This window comes from Lacerta agilis, chromosome 1 (genome assembly GCF_009819535.1).
Source record: "Lacerta agilis isolate rLacAgi1 chromosome 1, rLacAgi1.pri, whole genome shotgun sequence".
NCBI lineage: Eukaryota > Metazoa > Chordata > Lepidosauria > Squamata > Lacertidae > Lacerta > Lacerta agilis.
Window position 1 is genome coordinate 26,047,273 of NC_046312.1, and position 23,897 is coordinate 26,071,169.

A 23,897-nucleotide genomic window follows, 5' to 3' on the forward strand; every position below is an offset into this window, starting at 1 on the left:
AACGCTAAACCATGGTTTAGTAAAACAGAAGACCTCGGTGAGCTTTTGTCTCTCAAGCTCTTCTCTCCTCCCCTTGCATGGCTGTGAGGAAGCAAACAGAAGCATTTTTTTTTCTGACCATGTGGTTTTTCATTAGTCCAGCAAGCTTGAGGTTAGTTTAAACGATGGTCATTTGGAATAATCCAGGACCACAAAACAGTTTGAACGTGGCTTGTTACAATACCCATAATTTAACTAGCCACAGTTTGTTCTTGTTAAACATGACGACAAGCTGTGGGATCAAAAACTATTGTAATTAAAGTAGCAAGTTAGTTTATGCTTGGATGTGAGTGCTTATGATCTCATAACTATTCTGGAGGATGGGAGAGTATCAGAGCCTAAGGCTTTCCTGAGCTTTTTCATGTAGTACCACCATAGAATATCTACATTAAAAGGAAAAACAAAGAAAGCAACAAACACTGAGTTTGCTGTACCATGTAAAGGAGAATCCTGTATATACAGAGTATTTTGCAGGTATGTTTATGTATGCTGAGATTTCTTGAGATTTTTTTCTTTATAATTTATTGTAATGTTTTCCTTATTTTCAGGAACGAATAACAGCACTGGAAACGGTGAGTTCCATCCATTCTCTTTATTACAAATCTATTGCAGTTCTCACGCAGGAATTTATACCAGTCTTCTTCTTCTTCTTCTTCTTCTTCTTCTTCTTCTTCTTCTTCTTCTTCTTCTTCTTCTAGGAAAATAGGTCTGTGATATTTAAAAGTAATTTTTCTAAACTATAAATCAACTCCTAAGAGGTTCTTGTTTGCCAGTTGGCTGCGATAAGCCAAATAAAATGTAAAAAGGCACAGTACATCCACATGAGGTCACTTAAAATGGAAATGTGTTGGTAAAGTCAACCATATTTTATAGGTCAACTGGAAGTAAAAAATTAGACAACAATTCAAATTCGTTTTTACTCGAAAATGACAAGTGTGCCTAAGTTTTAGTTTTACCAGAAATTAAATAACATTGCCACAGCGAAGCTGAAGTCATCGAGTGAATTAAAATTTTAGAGCTTGAAGACACAACTTTGTCAACAAATGTGCTATTGACTTGTTTTGCAATTCCATCCAAGGGACAAATTATGGCATTGCTCCAGTAATCCTGCAGGGCCTTATTGACTGCATGCGGAATGAACAGGAACGTGTATGTGTGTTTGTGTGTATTGGTCTGCGATGTTGTGCTTAAGTTGGACGTAATTATTTATTAATTAGGGAACTTCATCAAAATAAGTCCCAGGGTGGTTTACAACATTAAGCATGACAGTACAAAAAAATGTTAAAATAATAAAATCTACAAGTAAACAAACTAAATCAAAAATTTGAAAGACCCTCACAACAAGTAAAACAGTAAAACAGCAGCCATTCATAAAAATTAAATTACATTCCTCCAAAGGCCTGGATAAACAAATGTTTCTTGACACAGGAATAGAAACCCAAATAATGGAGTGGCCTCCGGGGGAGAGAATCCCATAGTCAAGGGAACTGACAGAGAAGGACTCATCCCAGATCAGCTAATATGGGGAGAAACACTCTATCAAGTACCGGTACTTGGGTCCCAACATATTTAGAGTTTTAAATGTCAACACTAGCTGCTTATATTGGGTCTGGTAACATACAGGCAGCCCGTGCAGATGGATTAGTGTTTTTGTTTATAGGTTTAGAACAGTTGGCAGGTTTGTCACTGGTATGCACAGCTGTGCTTCGACCACACCTCACAGCAGCCTTTGGGAATACTCTGTGAGTTTGATTGACGTTTGCAAAGACTCTTGGATCCTGCAAGCATTACTTCTTTATGCTTTAACAAAATTCCTCCTCTAGACAACTTGCATTCTCTGTGCAATCCAACTGCTAGGTGAAGGACCAGCTATTTTTCCAGCAAAATAAATTTTGAATAAGGTCACCCTGAAGACGAGAATCAGAAGTTATGGCAAGTAGTTATCCCACTTTCCTACTAAAAGTATCTGGAGTAGTGTACAACAGAATAAAACCACATAACATAGTAAATAAAAAGTGTCAATACAACTAAAAGCAAGAACTTGAAACATGATGCAACCAATACTTAAAAATGAAACAAAGAAACTAACAGCAGCAAGGATAAAAAGATGTTGCAACTTGAAAACTAGTAACAATAAAACTAGGCGTTACATATTAAAAGTATTTTAAAATGAACATATCTTCAGTTTCTTGCAAAAGGAACCAACATTCAAGAGTCCTGACACCATGACAGAAAAGACTCTGTCTCTCATTCTCACTCCCCAAATATCCCAGGGTGGTACTAGTGAGAGGGACTCTAACATTAATTTGGATTCCTAGGCAGGCCCTAAGCTGTTTAAAGCTCTAAGCCTAGAACCAGCTCTTTGAATTGAGTCCCAGTTACATATATTTTCCCCACACTATTTGTGATTACCAAATAAAAATATTATTAGACCACAAAATGGCAATTTGCCAGTGAAGGATTATGATGGGGGGTGGGGGTGGTTATGAATGGCAAGAAAATCCTTACCAGGGCTTGTTCTATAGCCTTATGCTTGTTGTTGTTCAGTCGTTAAGTCGTGTCCGACTCTTCGTGACCCATGGACCAGAGCACGCCAGGCACGCCTATCCTTCACTGCCTCTCGCAGTTTGGCCAAACTCATGTTAGTAGCTTCAAGAACACTGTCCAACCATCTCATCCTCTGTCGTCCCCTTCTCCTTGTGCCTTATGCTTGCTACATGACTAATGGTTCCATCTGCAGCATCCTGTGATACAATCACCTTCCTAAAGCCTTTCTTGCCTGAGTTAAAGAATGGCCAGGTGAGCCACATCATATACAGTTATCCAGTCGATAACTGTAGCGGCTTGGGTTAATGGTCTGTTTTGCTAAAAAGATGTTCCACACTAATGGTCTAGTGGGCACTTTTTGATAATCTGTTGTGGATGGTCAGCTCAAACTAGCACTATTATTGCTTCCATCCCTTCAGATATTTCTATAGGACAAGACACTGTTCCACATAAGCATTTACTGAACTTAACCACAGGTGGATTGGGAATCTGAAGAGGGGGTAAAGCATTCATTCACACATGGAAAAGAAGGCATGCTTTTAATATTATTAAAATGTATTCTAAAGACATCTGGAGTCTAGACTGAAAAGTTCAGTTATTTTGGCGTGCAGGTTTCTTCTTATATTTCAGTGCCAAAAAATGCTTGTTTTAAAATTTATGGTGATTTACCCCCAACAAAAGAGTTATTTTCTAAAGGTACTGTTTGTTTTCTTTACTTGATGCCACTTAATACTGATGCACACAACTTTTTGAACAATAGCACGAAAGTTACCCAATCTACGTACCCAATTCTTCTGGCTGGATTATTGGTTATGTTATTAGAACCTTAGCTCCCGGCCTCTACTCGTTTTTTGAGAGTTAAGTTTTCACTAGCCATCTGTTGGGAAAGGGGAGCAGGGGACTGTATCCAGCCATTCCTTGCCAGATTGGCAGAATCCAAGCTGTTTCAAGAGGACTTTAAAAGCCCAATGTGATGTGTACTCTTTTTATTGGAGCCGAGGCTATTTTTCATAGAATCATAGAGTTGGAAGAGACCACTAGGGCCATCCAGTCCTCCCCTTCGTTCCATCTTCTTTTTACCTCTTTCTTTCCCACCTTTGGAATGGGGATTTCCTGTTAGCTTGCATGTTTTGAATGATAAAGATAATATTAGTTAATCAATCAGTATCACTAAATTTTGCGAGTCCCTTTGGCCAAACAAGTAAGTTGCCCAAGTTGATGTGCTTATTTCTGGGGGGACACAGGGGTATGCATACCCCTAAACATTTTGTGAATCTAAGTTTGGCCTCATTGAGGGGCAGTATTTAAATATGAGTAGGAAAGTGAGAGTATCCCTAAACATTTTTTTTTAGAAAAAAAAGCACTGGGTAAAGGTAATGGCCATTTAAGTTTTATCTGGAAGCTGACCTGAGCACATTTAATAAGTGAAGCGCTCATTTTTCTCTTTGTTGCAATAATTTTCATTTTCCAGAAAAGAAGAAAAATGCATGCATATATATTGTATCTGACAGATAGGAAGTTAAAAATGTGTATGTTCGTAATATATTTCAATAGTTAATAAAAATATGCATAACGGATATTAAATCACAAAACATGTCTTTCTAGCAACAACTGTTTACAATATATATTCCAGTAACTAATAAACATGTTCCATTTCCTTCCTAAGTCTTGTGCTGGATATTTTCTATTGCATCTGCATATTATCCAGTTTCTTCATTTCTACAACGTGATCTGCATACATAATTAATTAGATGCAATGAAATCCAGCTTCAATTCCATCGTTTTCTTTTTCATGTCTTGCTTCGAATTTTGCAACTTCCTTACCAATTCTGTGTATTCATTCCTAAATGTTCTTTTCTTTTAGATAGCATTTGTAGTGCTATTACCCTCCACCAACTTCACTACAGCATTTTCAGGCATGTTTGCCCATTCTGACGGGATTAATTTCATAAGGATAGATGCAGTGGTTTTCACACAAGGCAGCCTTCATCATTTGGGGGGGGGGCAATTTGCGTGAACATCCCTGTCACCAGGGAGAGGTGCTCCTTGGCAAAAAAATCTGCCAAATTACAAATATTTGGGGAGGGGGTGTTGTACTAGGTACCTTTAAAATTGATTGTGGGGAGAGATAAAAGGGACTCACTTCCCTCCCGGTGGTTTTGTTTGTGACCACTGAGTTGATGGCATTCTGTAAGTGCTAATAATAAACCAAAACAAACCACCACAAACTGGCTAATAAATGTAAAAAGGAATTTACTAGGATAATAGCTGAATAAAGGTTAACTAATGACCATTCACACAACCAAAAACATGTTACAATGCCATGTGCAGATTCTGTAGGTGCTGCAAGAAAAGTGTTTCGATTTGAGGAGTAGGCTGTTATCTGCACTTAAAACTTCTGTCTCATGAACCTATACCTTGATTCTCAAATGCCTTGGTACTCAAACAGCTTGGAATCCAAAGACTGCAAACCTGGAAGTAAGTGTTCCAGTTTGCGAACTTCTTTCAAAAGCCGAACATGCTCCGTTTTGAGTGTTATGCTTCCGATTTGAGTGCCACACTTCTGCTTTGAGTGCCACACTTCCGTTTTGAGTGTTACACTGGGGTCTGTCTGTTTTTGCTATTTATTTTTTGTTTTTGTGGCTCTCTTTTGTTGTTTTTGTGACTGTGTAGAACCCAGTTCAGCTACCGATTGATTGATTGATTGATTGATTGATTGTGTGACTGCAGTACATCTATTGCTTTCATTTTATGGATCAATGGCCTCGTTAGATAGTAAAAATTCATGTTGAATTGCTCTTTTAGGGGTTGTTTTTAAAAGTCTGGAACAGATTAATCCATTTTGTATTACTTTCTATGGGAAAGTGCACCTTGGTTTTGGAACGCTTTGGTTTTGGAGGAGACTTCTGGAATGGATTAAGTTTGAGAACCAGGGTACCACTGTACTTTGCCCATCCAAATCTTCCACAGCCTAAGCCGCTTCCGGGGGTTGGTGGGTAGCTTGAGAGAGAGGGATACTTCTTGCTCTCTGCTCCGCATGTCCCTTGGCCCTCCTCCCTTTCTTCTCTCACGCTTCCCTGAACAAGAGGTAATAGTACTGACTGTGCAAATATCTATCCTGAGGCTGGTGGAGGTGTGGTGCCCTGAAAACTTTCCCCTGCCCAGCCCAACTTGCACATTTCCCAGGGGCATCTGTTTGGCAACTGTTGGAACACTGATTAGATGGATCTTCTGCATCTAACAAGGACTGGGTCCCAGTCTGTACTTGGATGGAAGAATCCTGGGGAACCCTGTGTATGACACCTTTAATTTCATCATGGGGGGAAGTTGGGGTAGAAATGTAATTTATATAATTAGTCTACTCCTCCATCTCTGCCAAACTACTAGTGTTTGGGTATGAAAATAACTTTGTGAAGAAGGCTACTTTCTCTCCCTTAGGCCCAGTATATTTAGCAGATTCTGGCAGGAACTTTTAATGAATTCATTTGGGCCTGAGTATAGACATTTTACATATATCACACAGTTCTTGATGTATAATCTAGCAGTTACTTTAAAAAAAACACAAAACGTTTTTGGGTCACCTTTAACATTACATCTTATTCAAGCTGTAAGTAACTGCCTGTTCCAGTGCATTACTGTTGCTTTAAATTATGGGCACACTTCTTATGGATTATACCCTGGGGATTTCTTAGTTGGCCTCCAAACCTTCTCTACTTTTTAAAAATACCCACAGCCTACAGATGATCACTTGTATTTAACCAGCTCAGGAGATTGGAGGCTCTTGTTTGTTGTGTGCACACTTACTATGCATTAAATATAAAACCGGGCCTTATGAACAACATAGACAAGCCCAGCTTGTTTTATATTTGTGTTTATCAAATATCAAATATCACAGTGGTTTCAAGACTAAAAATAAAATGCAGCTTCTGACTTTGATTTAGACCTGTCCCTGGGGGACAACAGCCCAGAGCTGCCTATCACTGCAAATGCATCAATATAAGGAGGATTAACTGTTCACATGCTCTTTAAACATCAAAGTGTTTATATGAAGTCATGGAAAAATGAGTAATTTGTTTTATCATTCTCTCCGAGAACATAGAACACCTCTTAGAAAGTAAATAATCTTTTATGTTAAGAAAACAAGGAAAGATTAATAACATTCACTACCATGATGGAGCAGGGTGCTTTTAACTAAATTACCACCAATGCTGCTTCTATTGGTACAACTGGAACCCTTGCCACTTATCAGCTTCATCAGTGTGCTGTATCAGTGCCCTTTGTTCCCTGTTAAATAATGAGCAGACAGACATGATTGCTCTCTTCAGGATTAGTTGTATGCATTATGGCACATCCTTTGCAGTTTCTGGGAAATAATTAGCAGTACTTAATTGCCCTCTGTGTCAGGTGTTCCCCCCACCCTTTTTAGCACTTTGTTCTGCATGGCTAAACCTCTCTCTTTTAATAGAGAAGAGTGCTGTCATTAATGATACAAATATGGCACTTAATCCATATTAAGGAGGTTGCTGTGTGTGTCACTAAATTATTGTTGCACCACTTCCTCGGGTCAGCTAAAAAGATAACTTTTTCCTTCTTTTAACATGTGCTTTTGCCCTTCGGTCCTTCTTTTCTTCTTCACGGCAAGGAAAACTGACCTTTTTGCAGATTTGTTTCTGGACACGGTTGTATTTGTGTCCTTCATAATGAGACAGAAATTCTACTCCTGCAGCCTCCTTCAGAAATTACCATGCTGTCTTCCATCTACCTGCTAAGCTGAAGTTTGGACTCACATACATGTGTTTGTCCGTAGAGAAAGACATGCCAATGTTGTGGCTGCGCTGTTATAGTTAATGCGAGGCTGCGCACTACATTTCAGCTGCTGGGATCGCATAGCAAGGATCACAGTTCTTGTTTTTCAGCCTGCTTAGATCCCCCTGTCATGAAAGTTCCCAATTGTATAATGCTTTTAACCGTTTTGAAAAGCCAGGAATTGTGGACTGTGCAGGGCAGTTCAAGTGTCAGGTCTGAATTTCCCCATTTACTGCAACACAAACACAGGTAATAGCTAAGTTTGCTTGTTGTTGTTCAGTCGTTCAGTCGTGTCCGACTCTTCGTGACCCCATGGACCAGAGCACGCCAGGCACGCCTATCCTTCACTGCCTCTCGCAGTTTTGCCAAACTCATGTTAGTAGCTTCGAGAACACTGTCCAACCATCTCATCCTCTGTCATCCCCTTCTCCTTGTGCCCTCCATCTTTCCCAACATCAGGGTCTTTTCCAGGGAGTCTTCTCTTCTCATGAGGTGGCCAAAGTACTGGAGCCTCAACTTCAGGATCTGTCCTTCTAGTGAGCACTCAGGGCCGATTTCCTTGAGAATGGATAGGTTTGATCTTCTTGCAGTCCATGGGACTCTCAAGAGTCTCCTCCAGCACCATAATTCAAAAGCATCAATTCTTCGGCGATCAGCCTTCTTTATGGTCCAGCTCTCACTTCCGTACATTACTACTGGGAAAAACATAGCTTTAACTATACGGACCTTTGTCGGCAAGGTGATGTCTTTGCTTTTTAAGATGCTGTCTAGGTTTGTCATTGCTTTTCTCCCAAGAAGCAGGCGTCTTCTAATTCCGTGACTGCTGTCACCATCTGCAGTGATCATGGAACCCAAGAAAGTGAAATCTCTCACTGCCTCCATTTCTTCCCCTTCTATTTGCCAGGAGGTGATGGGACCAGTGGCTACTTAAGTTTGCTTAAGTAGCCTCTTTGGGTACAGAAAATCTTAATCAGAACCTGATGTTTCGATGGATTCGGTTACTTGCCGACTTCCATAACCCTTAATGTGTCTCTGACTAGGGCAGGGGTCTGCAACCTTTAAGACCAAAAGAGCCACTTGGACCCGTTTCCGAAGGGGGGAAAAAAAACTGGGAGCCGCAAAACCATTGCAACATTTAAAACAAATATAACACTGCATTTTATTTTTAAAAATCCAATTTAAATTAAAAAAAATCCGATTTAAATTAAAAAAAAATCCATTTTTTTTTAAAAAAAAAATCATTCATTTTTATCCACCCTGGGGACCACTACCAGGTCACAGCCTGATCCAAGGTGGGTTGCAACAGCATACAAATATTTGATTTGTTGTTGTTTTTTTTAAAAAAATGAGTCCTCAACTGCACACTTGTGTTAAATGTTTGTCCCATGTCTTATTGAAGACTGCTGGCTTTTACAATAATCTTAGTGTCTTTTACCCTTAATATTCCAGACCAGAGGCTATGTTCACCTCTTCCAACCTCCTCTCTTGCTAAATAAAGCACAGAATTGCACCAGAGAAGCCTGTGATGTTTGTGCTGACTTGCATACAGGTGGCAGTAGTAGTTCGTAGTGTTCAAACCTTTTTAGGGGAGTTCCCTGCCCCCTTAATGACAATGGCGATAGATTTTGCACATGAACACAGATCCAAGTTAGGACTCCTCTCTTCCATGCCAACAGGTGCTTTGTCAAGGCTCCCCTAACACACACTCAGGACAGAGGAAAAACTGCAAAACGTCCCGGCCTTGCTCCGGGGCGGAGAGAGACGCGCGCCCGCGAGAGCGCGGTCTGAGGCTGCGAGCGGAACCAGGAGCAAAGGAGGCAGCGGCAGGGAAACAGGCGCCACTTCCTCGACCATTTTTAAAAAGAGGGCTTCCCCCCTCGCCCGCCACCGCCCCGCCCCTGGCCCAACTCGCAGCTGCCTACCTCGTTGTCGCCTCGACGCAGCAGCCAGCAGCCTTCCGAGAGGAACCGCGGCCAGCCCTCCCCCGCAGTCCCACGACCCAGCCGAGGAGTCCTGGCCTCCAGTGCCCGTGCAGGGACGCGTCTGAAGGCCCCCTTCCTGCCCCCATGCCGTCCCGCCTCCCAGCTGCCTCTGGATGCCGCGGGGTCCCACATACCCACCGACCCCGGAGCTCCCCTGTCTGCCCCAAGGCCGCCTCCCACGCTAGGAAGACTCCCGGAGCTGGGTAGGGTTGGTCCCGCCAGGCAGGCTCGGGGGGCGGCCTCTCCCATGGGCGCCTGCTTCGGAGGCAGAGGCGGGGTCTTCAAAGTTCCCCCTCCCGCTCGCCCAGCTCCATCTCTTCCCGAAGGAGCGTGCGCGCCTCAGGCGCGCTCCCCGCCAGAGCCCTCGGCTGAGCTGCGCCACCTCTACTGCGTCCCCACCGCCTCCGAGCCCCGCTGCCCCGCTGTTCAAGGCCAGGTGATCCTGGGTACGCCCCTGAGCAGCGCCCTCAGCCTCCGGAGGGCGGGCCGCCGGCCAGCTGGAGGGCGGTCGCTGCCAGCTGGAGAAGTGGGCAGGCGTATCCGCCCCGGAGCCGCGGCAGCCGTGTAAAAGAGCCGCATGCGGCTCCGGAGCCGCAGGTTGCTGACCCCCGGACTAGGGGAAAAGGGACAACATTTAAAGGGGAGAGATTTTGTTTGAAGTTTTTAGCTCCTGAGTTTTTTTCATGTGGCAGAATGTCCCTGAAGCATATTGTCCCCTCCAAGATGACTGCTGAGCATTTGGGTTGGTTGTTCTGTTTCACACAGTTAACTTTCCCATCACTTAAATCTGCAGTGAGAAGCTTGCTGAGAATCTGCTGTCTCTTTTCAGATACCCCTCAACCTTTTCAAGCCCTTACGAAAACCAGGGCTACAAATGGCTCTGGGAAGAAGTAGCAAACCATGCAACTCATCATAAATTAATGGAGTGGAAAATCAAGGCTTTGATGAACATAAGGCCACTATAAATGAAGCATGCAATATGAATGAGTGCAGCTTCTTTGTGGGAGAGGCACAGTGGTGGGCAATTTAATGAGGGAGAGACATGGACAGACACCTCTGAGCAGTTTTTTTTAGCTTTGGAAAGAAAAGTTAAGGAAGGGCCTTAGGAGAGAGCTCTTAGTTGATCATTGCAAGATATTCAACTAGTATATTACAAGTTGTGGCCAGATTTTTTTTAATTTGAATATACTTTTGATAGACCTAGAGATTCATACTAGAACTGTAAATCTCAAAGTATATATATTGAAGATATATAGTGTATAGATGTATAGTGAAGATTTGACGTTTTCTCCCTCCAAACAGTTTTTGATCTGGGCTTCTACTCAAAAGAGGCTCCATTTTAAGTTGTATTTTAATCCTGTTTTTAAGTTGTATTTTAATTAATTGTTTTTATACCTGATGTTAGCCACCCTGAGCCCGGTCTTGGCTGGGGACGGTGGGGTATAAATAAAATTACAGTATTATTTTATTATTATTATTATTATTATTATTATTATTATTATTATTATTATTATTATTTGATCAGATCAAAGTGTGATACTTAAGTCTTTTTATGTAGATGACAACTACTGTACTTATTACCGCTGCTTCATTTTTGCGTGAAAAGATTGGGTGGTATTCAAACAGGTTTTGTGCAGAGTAGACCTATCAGTTAATTGACCTAACATAGTCTAATAATAATAATAATTTATAAATTAAATAATAAATATAATATAAATGTAATTGAATGCCACTCATTATGTTTGTCAACAACGATTTCTATGCTTGCCCTTTTCATAGTTATGTTTTACTTAGTTTGGTGGTAGGCTGTACTGATAACAGGTAAAGGCAGGCTTCCTCAACCTTGGCCCTCCTGATGTTTTTGGCCTACAACTCCCATGATCCCTAGCTAGCAGGACCAATGGTCAGGGATGATGGGAATTGTACTCTCAAAACATCTGGAGGGCCGAGGTTGAGGAAGCCTGGGTATAGCTGCTTTGAAAGTGATAGGGTGCATGTCAGAGCTGTAGCTCTGTGACAGAGCATCTCTGCCTTGTATGCAGAAGGTCTGTAGCATCCCCCAGGTTGGGCTGGGAGAGACTCCTGCCTGAAACCCTGGAGAGCTACTGTCAGCCTGTGTAGACAGTAGTGAGCTAGATGGACCAATGGTCTGACTCTGTACAAGGCAGCTTCCTATGTTCCTGTGTCCTACCTGGAAGAACGTATCACCTGTTCACACTGATTTTATTTTGGTTTATCTGATTTGTTTTTTAGGTCAATGCTTTTGCACCCCTCTTCTTGTTGGAACTTGTTTCTATGCATCATGTTCTGTGCATGTTCCATCCTGTGGCTTAATTTGTTAATGTGGCTTCGGAAGTGGCAAGGAGTAGACATTCCCTTTTCATAGAGCTTTTTTTGGGGGGGTGGGGAGTGGGTTGCAAGTGTTCAGATCCATCTCAGCAAGCCAGATGTATAATGCCACATCCCTGCATCCAAGTCCCAGTGTTGCCCCAAGGATGACTTACGGTAGATTCAAAGGATTAACAAGTTACCCTACATGGTGGAGGGCTGGGGGTTTATGAGAAAAGCCAAAGCAAACTCTAGCTAGCTAGAGAAGAGCATGAACTGATATCCCAGCTGAGAAATGGAGGGAGTCAAAGAAAAGCAAACTGAAAAACTTTCAGTTTTCAGCAGCTGCACAGATCAGAAGGCTCTGTTTCCATGCACTTGCACCAAGAGAAATTTCATGGGGTATTAAGGGAGAAGAAAGGAAAAAACAAAGAGACAGAGGTGTCATACAACAGAATCTGTCCCATAGCAGAAATGAGGGAAAGCACTCAAAACAAAGGCAATGCCTTTGGGTTTTGAAATGAAAAGTGTGTGTGTGTGTGAATGTGGAAAAAGCTTTGCAACAGAACTGATACCCACTGACACCAATATACAGCAAGGAAATCAACAAATTGAAAGTTAAATGCAAAAATTACTGATTGAGAAACAAAACTTTTCAGCATGACGATTTCATAGATACCATGGAAATGTCAACATTTCAAAAGATGCAATGAGCCTCCAGAGCCAAAAACATGTACCGTGAAGACATAACCCAATATTTAAGTATGTTCCAGACTTAAACATATATATCATACTGTTGTGAATAGCTCACTGTGTTTAGGAGTGGTTGTAAATATTTCCACACAAAAAAAAGGCTGCCGCTAATGAGAAATAAACATCAAATATTGGTTTGCTGGTGATATATGCATTTCTGTTTCTTAGGTTGGGGGTTTTAAATACTGTAGTATAAAATTGCAAATGATGGACATTTGTTAGGTAATGTTAGTTACGTGGATTTGCCTTTCACAGCATACTCATTGCAACGTTTTGTTTTAATTATTAAGAGCAAAAAACTATTTAAGTCACAACTATCTTAGCTTGAGCAATTTGGAGTGTTACAGCACCTTGGTTTGAAGTCACAAGGGCCTGAGCTTTTAGTAAGGTGTTTTTGTATGGCAGGTAGAGAACTATGTTGCAGTACTTGATGCATACTGCTGAGACAGAACAATATTTTACCTGAACTGCAAACCCATCATTCCACAACCTGACCACTGGAATTAGTGTATCTAGGGAAAGTTTTAGTTTTCAACAATCCAGCAACAATTCATCAATCAGTTGCTGAATGAAATAGGGGAACACAGAATTCTGCAAAGCATCTTTCTTGTATGATAATCTAGAAATGAGATACCCGCTATCAGTATTTTTTAAAATTGTATTGTGCTATTTTGATTTTGTGTCTGCCACCTTATATATGCTGGGAAAGGGTGGAATGATAGATAATTGTTCAAAACATGCATGGGATCTCAGATTCCTGCATCTTTTCATGAGTGTCCGACGGCAGTCCCTCCATCTATTTTGACACTGGCTGCTAACATGTTCACATTGTTTTGATGCCATTTCCCTTGCTGTCCTCCACGTCCCCACTGCCATTTATTTATTTATTTTTAAAATGGTTTATAAACCTATTATTATTATTATTATTATTATTATTATTATTATTATTATTAAAAAAGAATTTCTTAAGCGCTGCACAGTATATAATTCTATGGCTGTTGCGACCCATGTTGATGATGCATTCTCTCTGCATCTGTCAAAGACACTCACAAACAAAATATGATGGTGGCCACAGCCAATTATAGATCAAAGGGGGAAACACTGTGGGGGGGGGCAAAGGAGGAGGAGCAGGGAAACAGGGCTAAAAAGCAGCAGCCGCCGCCGCCTAGGGAACAAAAGAGTTGCTTGGGGAACCACAAGATGAGCAGTCAGATTTTGCTGTGTGCTGGTGGTACTTGGGGTAAGTGATTCACAGTTACTGTAAGAACAATATTTCCATGAGTAGATTAGCTAACAATTAAGCACATGCATAGCGACTACCCAAAAATTTCCAAAGCAAGGGGCCCTTTAGTGCTAAGGATCCGCTTCCAATAGTTCTTCCTTCTTTCAGCTCTCTCCTACCTTATTTACATGCATACTTCGTGTGATCGCTCCCCATCTGCTTCCTGGACTGCTAACAACATCCAGCGTCCTATGAATTTCAATGCTGGTTTATCATATAGGTACTTCCTGGATACAGTGCTTTTGAATAATTATAAGTGTAGAAATAAATAAGACCAAGTTTTATAGATATATCTTTTCTTCTGTCCTTCAGAGTACTCGAGTGGCTTTGGATCACCTGGAGTCTGTTCCTGAGAAACTGAATCTTTTAGAAGATTTCAGAGATTTTGGAGTGAGAATGTTTTACCATCTCTTTTTTGTTAGAAATTGTTCAGCATTCCCCTTGCACCAGTGGGAAATAGATTGCCCTGGGGGAATAAAAATGTAAAGTCTGCTTTGACAACTGACTGTATGTGGAGCTACCCTGGTCCTGGTCTGGAAGCTTCAGCTGGTGTAAAATGCTGTAGCTTGGATGGTTGATGGGAATAGACTACTGCCTGCTCATAACTCCTGTGCTTAAAAGCTTGCATTGTTTTGGTTTTTTATATAGTGCCTTGCCAAGTCAAGGTTCTTTTACATAAGTTACAAGTTAACAGTTCCGGGATACCTTAAGGACTGCATCAATGAAATACTTAGTGGCCCTCCGTGGCTCAGATGACCAGGTCATAACCACTAGGAGCTGTGTGTGTGGTATTGTGGGCCCAATTCTGTGGAAGCTTCCCAGCTTGGTGAAGATGTTTATTTCAACAGGCATTTGGGCATTTTAAATTAGTTTCTCTACTTGTATGGTTAACATTAACGGATTTTATCTGTTTTGTAACTTCATTGCACACTGCTTAGAAACCATGCGGTTAAGCAGTATATGAATGTTTGAAATGCATCAATAAATAGTATCGCTTTTTAACCCTTTATTTTATTGACATTTCATTAGAATTTGAAGTGTAGGTAAACCTGAATGGCTTGCTCTGTGAACCTTTGGCCCTCCAGATGTTAGACCACAACTCTCATCACTCCTGATCATTGGTCAACAACATCCAGGGGGCCAAACGTTCTCCAGCCCTGCTGTAAATGAATTCCATTTCTACCCCCATCACTTTATCCAAATCAAAGAAATCCTTCCCAAGTACAGTCCTCTGCCCTGGCTTGAATCCCAGTTCATAATACAGAACTACCTGATATTGGTACAGCAATTTAAAGTTTACTCAAATTAAATAGCTGAGGATTATGTCTTCCCTTTGCCAGAGTTTTTGATCTGTTCACAGTGTTTCAATAAGCTGATTTTTTTTTTAATTATTGTGGCACCAGCTCTCAGTTGTGTTAATATTTGGAAAGAGGTAGATTTTGTTTGGACATGATGGCATTCAGTCTCCAAGCACTGCTTCCCAAATGATGACACACTGGATGCTTGTGGTTTCACAGCTGGCATTACCTATTGATAAGCCTGCAAAAACTGCAAAATCAATAGGAGAGGTGTTTGAATACCAGGCTTGTTCATTACATTGGGTAAATATGCCATTCCATGGTAGGGACAAAATTCATGCCAGATATTTAGCATGCAAAATACCAAAGCACCACTATTCCATTGTTTGCTTTTATTAATTAGCACTGTGTTTCACACATGACATAGGTCACAAGGCTCTAAACAATCAGTGTACTTAAGCAATTCAGAATTACCACTAGAACAAATTAGTTCACTAAGTACAGATTGATTTTTTTAAAATGTCATTTCAAACAAGTGCTTAGTTGCTCTGCTGAAGACCGAAACATTTCAAATAAATGCTAGGTGATTTCCTCCAACCCCTTAGTACAGGTGCGGGGAACTGTTGGCCCTGCAGATGTCACTGAAATTCAACTCCCAACATCTCTGGCCATTGGCCGTGCTTGCTGGGATTGATACTCTGCAACTTTTGGAGTTGTCAAAGGTTCCCCACATCTGCCTTAGAAAGTAGGTCTTTGACAAAACAAGCAGGGAATAAGAGTATTGTATGAAACTGACATCAAATCAGAGCAAAACGGCTTTCTCTGTTTAACATTCTCTGGTGATTCCAGTGTTGGGTTGATTAAACACAACCACCTCTGGGAGGCCAGAGCACTGGTCCATATATTCACTGCCAACTCTCGTTTTTGCCCAGAGAACGTTCCTATGGGTGAGCAACCTAGCCTGTACAGAAGCAGTCACCTTTCATCCACCTCGCCCCGTTGCATTTTGCCAGGGCATTGCCTGTGACCCCAAAACTGAAGACTGCCCCATTGCAGAACCAGAGAGTGAAAGTTCAAGATAAGAAGCAATTGTCCTTTTAAATAGTAGCAGTGTTGTGCTTGGTGCTATATAGCATACAGAAGTTTCAAGGCCAGAGGGCCATCTCTTGTAAATCCTACTGAAGCCACAGGTCTTCCAGTAGAGCTGGAGTAGCCAGCATGGTGTGTGCCAGATATAGTTGGACTACATCTCCCTTCATCCTTGGCTATGGGTTGTGCTGGTCATTTTGTCTTTTTAAATAACAGATAACCATATTTTGCCCATATTAAAAAGTTTTCTTTTATTTCAGGATTCTTACAATCAGACAGACAATATTGGAGACCGATACAGTAAATACAAGGAAATTATGGGCTCCTTACATCAGCATCTGGAAGATTCAAAGCGCAGACTTGAAGACTTCAGAGTAAGTTTATCACCTCTTTCTTTAAGCCTTCCTTTGTATGTGAAGCTACTAGAGAAATACACACTAATCACTAGACCTCTTGATAGCACATAATCCCAGCAAAGTGCCAGTTCTATTCACTTGAAGCATATACATACAATATGGCTTGCTAGGTCAAACGGAGCACTCTGTCTCTGCCACTCACCAAGGAAAGCTCTAAAATTGGGTGAAAAAGGAGAAAGTCATCCCTTGTTTGTGGGTCCCAGGCATTCTATAACCTGATTTAGCCTGAGTATGGAGCTCCCTCCACAAGTTTGTCTAAGTGCAAAAAAGAAAGAAATACTACATCATGCAGCACGAATAAATTCTTGTGAAGGATATTCTTCTGAAAGTCATAAACCTACTGCATTATGAGAAAGAATATGTCCTCATTGCTGTATTATTAGTTCTTTAAATCTCTGTGATGTTGTAAACTAAAAAGCCCTTGCTGGCAGGGCAGACACCCCAGGCTCTCCCTCCACCACATCATACTTAGAGATGGGTGAACTGAGCCTGAAAATAGGGCTGCCATGTGTCCGGAAATTCCCAGACATTACCGGGATTTCTAGGGCAATATTGACATCGGAGGGGGGCGTTTCTTGGATCTTAGGCAAGTCAAAATCACGTTTTTGGGTTTTGTCTGAAAAAAGCTCAACAGTTTTGGTGGTTTCCTTAAAAAGAAAAGCTCAACAATTTTGGTGTCTTCGTAATAATAATAATAATAACAACAACAACAACAACAACAACAACAACAACAACAACAACAACTCAATATCGGAACCCTACTAAAAATCAATTGGTTGCTGTACAATCTGAAGAGTTGAGAAATGAGTTTTCAAGTGTTCTTCTCCACCTTAGGATGTGCCAGTAGCAGCTCAAGATCATGGTTTGCAACAATTTGGGCTACCTAGGAGCTATGTGTAAAAATGCAAGCAGACCTGAACATTTAAGGAGCAAGGAGTCCCTGGGGAGTCTCAGAACACGGATGCAGACAGTGCTGGCAGCAGCCATAATCTCAGACAATCACAGTCCAGAAGACCCCAGTGGTGGTTCTGCAGAACTGCCTTGCTGTCTGAGGTTATGGGTGTTGGCAGCACCTAGGATCTTGGATTGCAAAATGCAGGCACTGGCCAGACTCTTATGGCTTTCTGCTCCCTGAGATCACAGGTGCTGATAGTGCTACCAACTCAGATTCTGTGGCGTGCAGGCTGCTGCCCTTTTTCAGGCAGAGATTGTGGACACTTAGAAACTTCACAATCTCTAGCTGCAAATGGTGGAGGTGATTAAAAGCCTCAGTACAAGTAGTGCCAAGTTTGAAGAGGCTTGCCCAATCAGGATATGGTACCATCATCACTAATCATCTATTCCTTCTCTCTGTTTAGGCTAACTATTATGACTTGATCTATACTGGATATTAAGAACCCAGTTCAGTTCTGAGTACACAACAGAGTTTCATTTTTGTTTAGACTTTCATGAGCACAAGAGGAACTAAACCATGGTTTGGGAACCTTTCGTACTCTGGATAACGTTGAGCTCTCAATATTTATCAACCCCCAACTAGCATGGCCAATGGTCAGGGATGATGAGAGTTGTGGTCCAATAGGATCTGGAATGCCACAGGACCATCCACTCTGCTTGATGGTTTTTTTCTCTCATTTGTTTGCAAATAGGACAAAATGATTCAGATGTATATGTTTATTTGGCTCGCTTGCTTGAAATAGGGCAGAAAATAGCTTTTCATTGCTAACTTCTCTTGATCACCTTATCTGCCCTAAGGCCAGAAATGAGCTGAAAGAGTCTACTTTTGTATTCTTCATGTTACTGTTAAGAAAACACCCATCCTTGTATGTGTGTGTCTGTGCTTTCTAGGGCTGCCCCATTTACCATGTGCTGCTTTGCACGTTTAAGATCTGTTTGGGGGGGGAGACAAGAGTGAGATTCCCATTTATTCCACAGGTTGCAGCAAGAATGTGCAGAACTCACAGTTGCACGTACAGAGGGTAACCTCTCCCAGAATTCTAAGTGACAGTGATGCAGAATCTGGGAGGAAATCAGATTTAATGCTAACTACTAGATTTACATTCTGAACAGTGAAACCAGATTTTATCAGTTTAAAGAATTCTGCCACATTATATAACCCTGGCTCTAGGCTGCTTTTAATCTTAAAGATAAAAAGGAAATGCATCAAAATCAGCTCTTTCATAGCAGGAATTTCATCCCCTTTCACAGGATAAGAAAACAGTTGCTGACATTTCTGCTATACAGAGTACGTCTTCCAACTGGCGAACTAACACCAGCTTTATGTCCAGCTCCTTGCTTTCCAATTCAGGATGTAAGTATTGATCACCTACAAGGAATCTCCATAAGACTGTTCAGGTGACCTCTTTTAGTGGATTTGCAGATATCTCCCCCCCACACACACACACACACCATTTTTATTATTGGGGCAATTGGAGCATTCTTTTTTCATGCACTGAATTTCTTTGCAACCTTTGCATGTAATTGCACCCCTAGTCTTTCCCTGGTTCCCCGGAATGCCATGCAGTGAGGCAAAACCATCATTTTGTTTTGTAAATGTATTTTTATTAAGCAGAAATATAGATTCTGTTCATGAGTGATTGTCGCAATGCCTTTCTCCATATACAAACACATGAAACCTTTACACAGCCATAAGTACAGCCTCTCTTTTCAGAGGTAGCAAATCTGACTAATGGATACAGAGGATGGAAATACAACATTTGAATGCTGAGCCAGGTGGAGCATTGGTTTGATCCAGCATGGCATTGCTATTTTTTTATTCCTGAATGGGAAAGAAAGCTTATTGCTAAACAAAGTTTGAAGTCCTGGACAACAGTATGTGAGAGAGTAAGTGGTACATGAGCCTGACATTCCTCAAGCCTTTCTCCTGTAGTGCCAAACCATGGTGCCAAACCATTTGTTACATGTGAACACAGCCATGGTGCCAAACCATGTGTTACATGTGAACACAGCCTGTAATTTGTGACAGTTTTATGTTCAAATCTATTCAAAGTTGGAAATTCTCAGCTGGACTTCTATCATCTTTACCGCTGCATGCATATTGTGTTATGACTGTTCATAAAAAACTTCAGGGTTAAGAATTCTCCTTCTTTGGAGGTCTTTAAGCAGAGGCTTGACAGCCATCTGTCAGGAATGCTTTGATGGTGTTTCCTGCTTGGCAGGGGGTTGGACTGGATGGCCCTTGTGGTCTCTTCCAACTCTATGATTCTATAATTAACCATTCTAAAATTGCAATACAGTGGTACCTTTGTTCTCAAACTAATACATTCCAGAAGTCTGTTCCAAAACCAAAGCATTCCAAGACCAAGGTGCACTTTCCCATAGAAAGTAATGCAAAACAGATTAATCCATTCCAGACTTTTAAAAACAACCCCTAAAACAGAAATTTAACATGAATTTTACTATCTAACATGACCATTGATCCATAATTAAAGCAATAATCAATGTACTGTACAATAAATAAATAAAATAGTATTGTAGATGTTTTTTTAAAAAAATCTTACCTGCACTGATGATAGTCATTGTTTGGATGGGGGGCTTTTATCCATTTCCGCAATCACACAATCAATCAATCAGTACCTGAACTGGGATCCACAGTGTCAAAAAACAAATTAACTGAAAAAGCCTCAAAAAAAAATGCAAAATAAATAGCGAAAACAAAAGCACCAAATATAAGCTCCAAATATCACCTCAGAACACTGCAGTCGGAAACGGAGGGCTTGAATTACAATGGGGGGGGATGTTTCTGCTGGTCTTTGACCGTATTAAAGTTTTACTAATGGGGGGGATGCAAATTAGCAGTGCAACAGGAAACACAGGGGGACTCAAAATGGAGCACGTTCAGCTTCTGAAAAAGTTTGGAAACTGGGACACCTACTTCCGGTTTTATAGCGTTCGGGTTCCAAGTTGTTAGTGAACTAAGCTGTTCAAAAACCGAGGTACCACTGTAAGAGAAGGAAAGAGGGGAATCTGGAGAATCTTTGCTAAAATTTATTGTTCCATTTTAAATTAAGTTTCTATCGGCAGTGAAATGAAAACCAATTAAATTCCCCTAGTTTTTGTGTTTACTTCTTGCCTATCATTGTATGCCAGTTTTTATTCTCTATAGTTACTGTAGTATACTTTTTATTTTCATAACCATCTATTTAAAATGTTATTGTGGGAGCTAGTTTGACTAAACTGTTTTGTAGAAAGGAAGAGGTTTATTTGACAGCCTAATTTGGCCAAGAAGGTGCTCATTAGAGATGTACTTCATAAAGCCAGCTTTATTATCAGCTGCCACTCAACTAAGTCTTTAAAAAAAAAAAAAACCTAATCAGCCACTGGCTGTTATCTCACCATTAATTCCAAGAAAACTATTTTTTATGACCACCGTGCTTTTCTCCAGTTTTAGATTACAAAATGATTAGCAACTGCAGATGCTTTGCATTAGTGTTGTAAATGTATCCTTTTCCTGTTGCACAGTTTTTATCCTTTCTGTGTATTGACAAATCTTTTCCAGGAAGCCATTTTATTTCTAAAGCTTGTTGTGCTGGGACCTTCAAAATCTGCAGCCTTTTTAAAGAAAGACAAGGGCAGCAAGGCTTCCCAGTCTCCTGTTACTGGTCACAGTCCTCAGTTAACCTTGGCTCTGCTGATGCACAACACATTTTATTAGTAGTTCAAAGTACTTTACTTGCATTGGCCATGTTTGGACGTAATGCAAAGCCAGAAATGTGGATTATTAAGCCGTACTGTGCATGATCTGTATATTGGTACTCAACACCTTGGTGAGCCAGAAGACAGTCCACAGAGTGGCTGGCTTAGTGTTATGTCCAAACCAAGGATCCTAAACATGACTTCCATTTGGTTAGCAATCATGGTTTGTGTAGGCAAAATAGCCCTGTGTTCAGACACAAGTGCTAAGCCAGCCACACTTGCAAAAAGGAGGGGGGCAGAGCTGACAGTGAAATAAGCCTTTGTTAAACCACCTTTCCCCATATAAACTGACCTGGACTCTGAAATCATCATCTGAGGCCTTTCTTCTGGTGCCTATTCAAGACGTTCGCAGGGTGGCAACACAAGAACAGGCCTTTTCTGCAATGGCTTTCCACTTATGGGAATGCTCTCCCCAGGCACTAGGCAAAAATGTTCTTCTTCAACCAGGCCTTTGGCTGATTAATATTCTACAGCCTTTTAAATGTGTTTGGGTGGTGGTGGTGTGTTTAGTTTTGTTTTAACTATCTATTTCGTGCTTTTATCCTGTGCAGAGCTTCTACTGACAGGGCTTGTTAGGTGATTCCTGCCATTCGGCTATATCTGATTAAGGAACAGGAAACTTGTGACTCTCCAGATGTTGTAGCACTATAACTCCCATCCTCCCCAACTGCTGACTCTGTTGGTTGAGACTGATGGGAGTTGGAGCCCCAGAACATCAGGAGGACCACAGGTTTCACCCCTGGACTAAGTCATACTCAAGAGCAGACTCAGTGAAATCTGTTGACTTAAGTTAGGTCCATTGATTTTATTTGATCTACTCTGAGTATGACATAGTGGGATACAACCCTTTGCATTGCTACCTGAAGCATTGTTTGTTACTATAGCAAAAAGTTTGAAATGTAACATCAAGAAAAAATTTTTTGTCCCCAACTATTTCCTTAAACTCTTTTGTTTTTTTACCACACCACCTACGGGCCAAGGTAACAGATTCCGTAGGTTAATACCGCACTGCATTAAAATGATTTCCTTTTAATATGCTTTAAGTATATTGCTTTGTGATTTTTATCATGTACCTTCTGGCTTGTGTATTACCAGAAAGGTAAACAGGATTTGCTATTCCATCTGGCCTCTTTACTAATAATTATACTTTCTATCTGCTGGTAATGAAAGCTGTGCTTCATATTAGCAGCTTTTGCTCACAATCTTTTTGAACCACAACTTTCCACTTTGATAACAGGTAGCTCTAAAATTATTTTCTTTGGAAGAATAAAGAAATACAAGAGAGAGAGAAGAGGAAGGGAGGGAAAGCAACAGCGCATAAGATTCTGAAGGCAGGGGGAATGTCTCCAGCCCATCTGCTAGTTCATAAGGTCGCTCATAGGGTGGAGAGAGCAGGTCCTCTCCATGCACAAACTACTTCCTAGTCCTTTTCCTGTGAGGCTATCTTGAGGTTGTGGTATGTGCCTGAATGCCACTGCCATGTGGGCAGAGCCAGTCACATGGACCCTTCTACCCTGTTGTCACCCTCCTTTCCAATAGAAGTCATACATTTATTTTAATGTAGAAAATCCAGAGTCACCATCTACTTATGGATAGCAGTCAACGGATTGCCCAACAAGACAGAAGTACTGTTTCTGAGGGACAGGGAGTGGACAGGTATGGGGAATGCCCTGATCCTGAATGGAGTAACTGTGCCCCTGAAGGACCAGGTGAGCAGCCTGGGAGCCATTTTGGACTCACAGCCATCCATGGAGGTTCAGGTTAATTCTGTGTCCAGGGTGACTGTTCTAGCATCTGGTGCGCAAGCTGAAACTTACTGCCCTCATGCTGTCTAGCTAGAATGGTACTGCCCTGGTTATCTCCTGCTTGGACTGCAATGCACTCTGTGTGGGACTACAGTGGTACCTCGGGTTAAGAACTTAATTCGTTCTGGAGGTCCGTTCTTAACCTGAAACTTTCTTAACCTGAAGCACCACTTTAGCTAATGGGTCCTGCTGCCAATGCGCCGCAGAGCACGATTTCTGTTCTTTCCTGAAGCAAATTCTTAACCTGAAGCGTTATTTCTGGGTTAGCAGAGTTCTTAACCTGAAGCGTATGTAACCTGAGGTACCACTGTATTTTGCATACATCAGCTTTAAAACAAACAAAAGGAAGTGCTTCACATCGTTCAGAATTAACCTGTGGAATTCATTAACATAAACAGTGTTCAGAAAGAATTAGATAAATAAGGTAGGTGTAATGAATGAAGAATCCATGCCGACAGCCATAAGTATAGTCTCCCTTTTCAGTAGTAAATCTGACTGTTGCTCTTACTTTTTATTATGCAATGGGGGGGGGACTTCAATTTTTCCCATCTGCAAAGTGAGAGTTCCCAAATCTCTGGATGCACTAGAGATCTTGTATGTGCCCTGATCAATCTATTATACCAGTTCTGCATTCTACCTTTTGATTTTACCACAGTCCCATCACCTCTGTCATTATTTCCAATAAGACAAGCTTGTGCAGTGGTACCTCAGTTGTCAAACGTATTCCGTTCCGGAAGACCGTTCAACTTCTGAAACATTTGAAAACTGAGACGCAATGGGCGGTCTGCAAAGTCAATGGAGAAAATTGGAAAAACTCAGCAGAAGCCATTTGACTTCGG

The 23,897-nt window shown here is 41.3% G+C and overlaps 1 protein-coding gene across 5 annotated transcripts in view; it reads left to right on the forward strand.

Annotated features, from left to right (window-relative positions):
• CEP128 (centrosomal protein 128) overlaps nt 1-23,897 on the forward strand; it is a 178,141-nt gene that overhangs the window by 149,817 nt on the left and 4,427 nt on the right. For 4 of the 5 annotated variants that reach the window (XM_033141773.1, XM_033141762.1, XM_033141787.1 and 1 more), the window contains 4 exons: nt 588-611; nt 14,050-14,127; nt 16,385-16,498; nt 18,746-18,848. In XM_033141773.1, coding sequence (XP_032997664.1) covers nt 588-611; nt 14,050-14,127; nt 16,385-16,498; nt 18,746-18,848 — 319 coding nt within the window. The remainder of the gene's footprint in view (nt 1-587; nt 612-14,049; nt 14,128-16,384; nt 16,499-18,745; nt 18,849-23,897) is intronic. The other variant, XM_033141778.1, reaches the window with a different exon arrangement.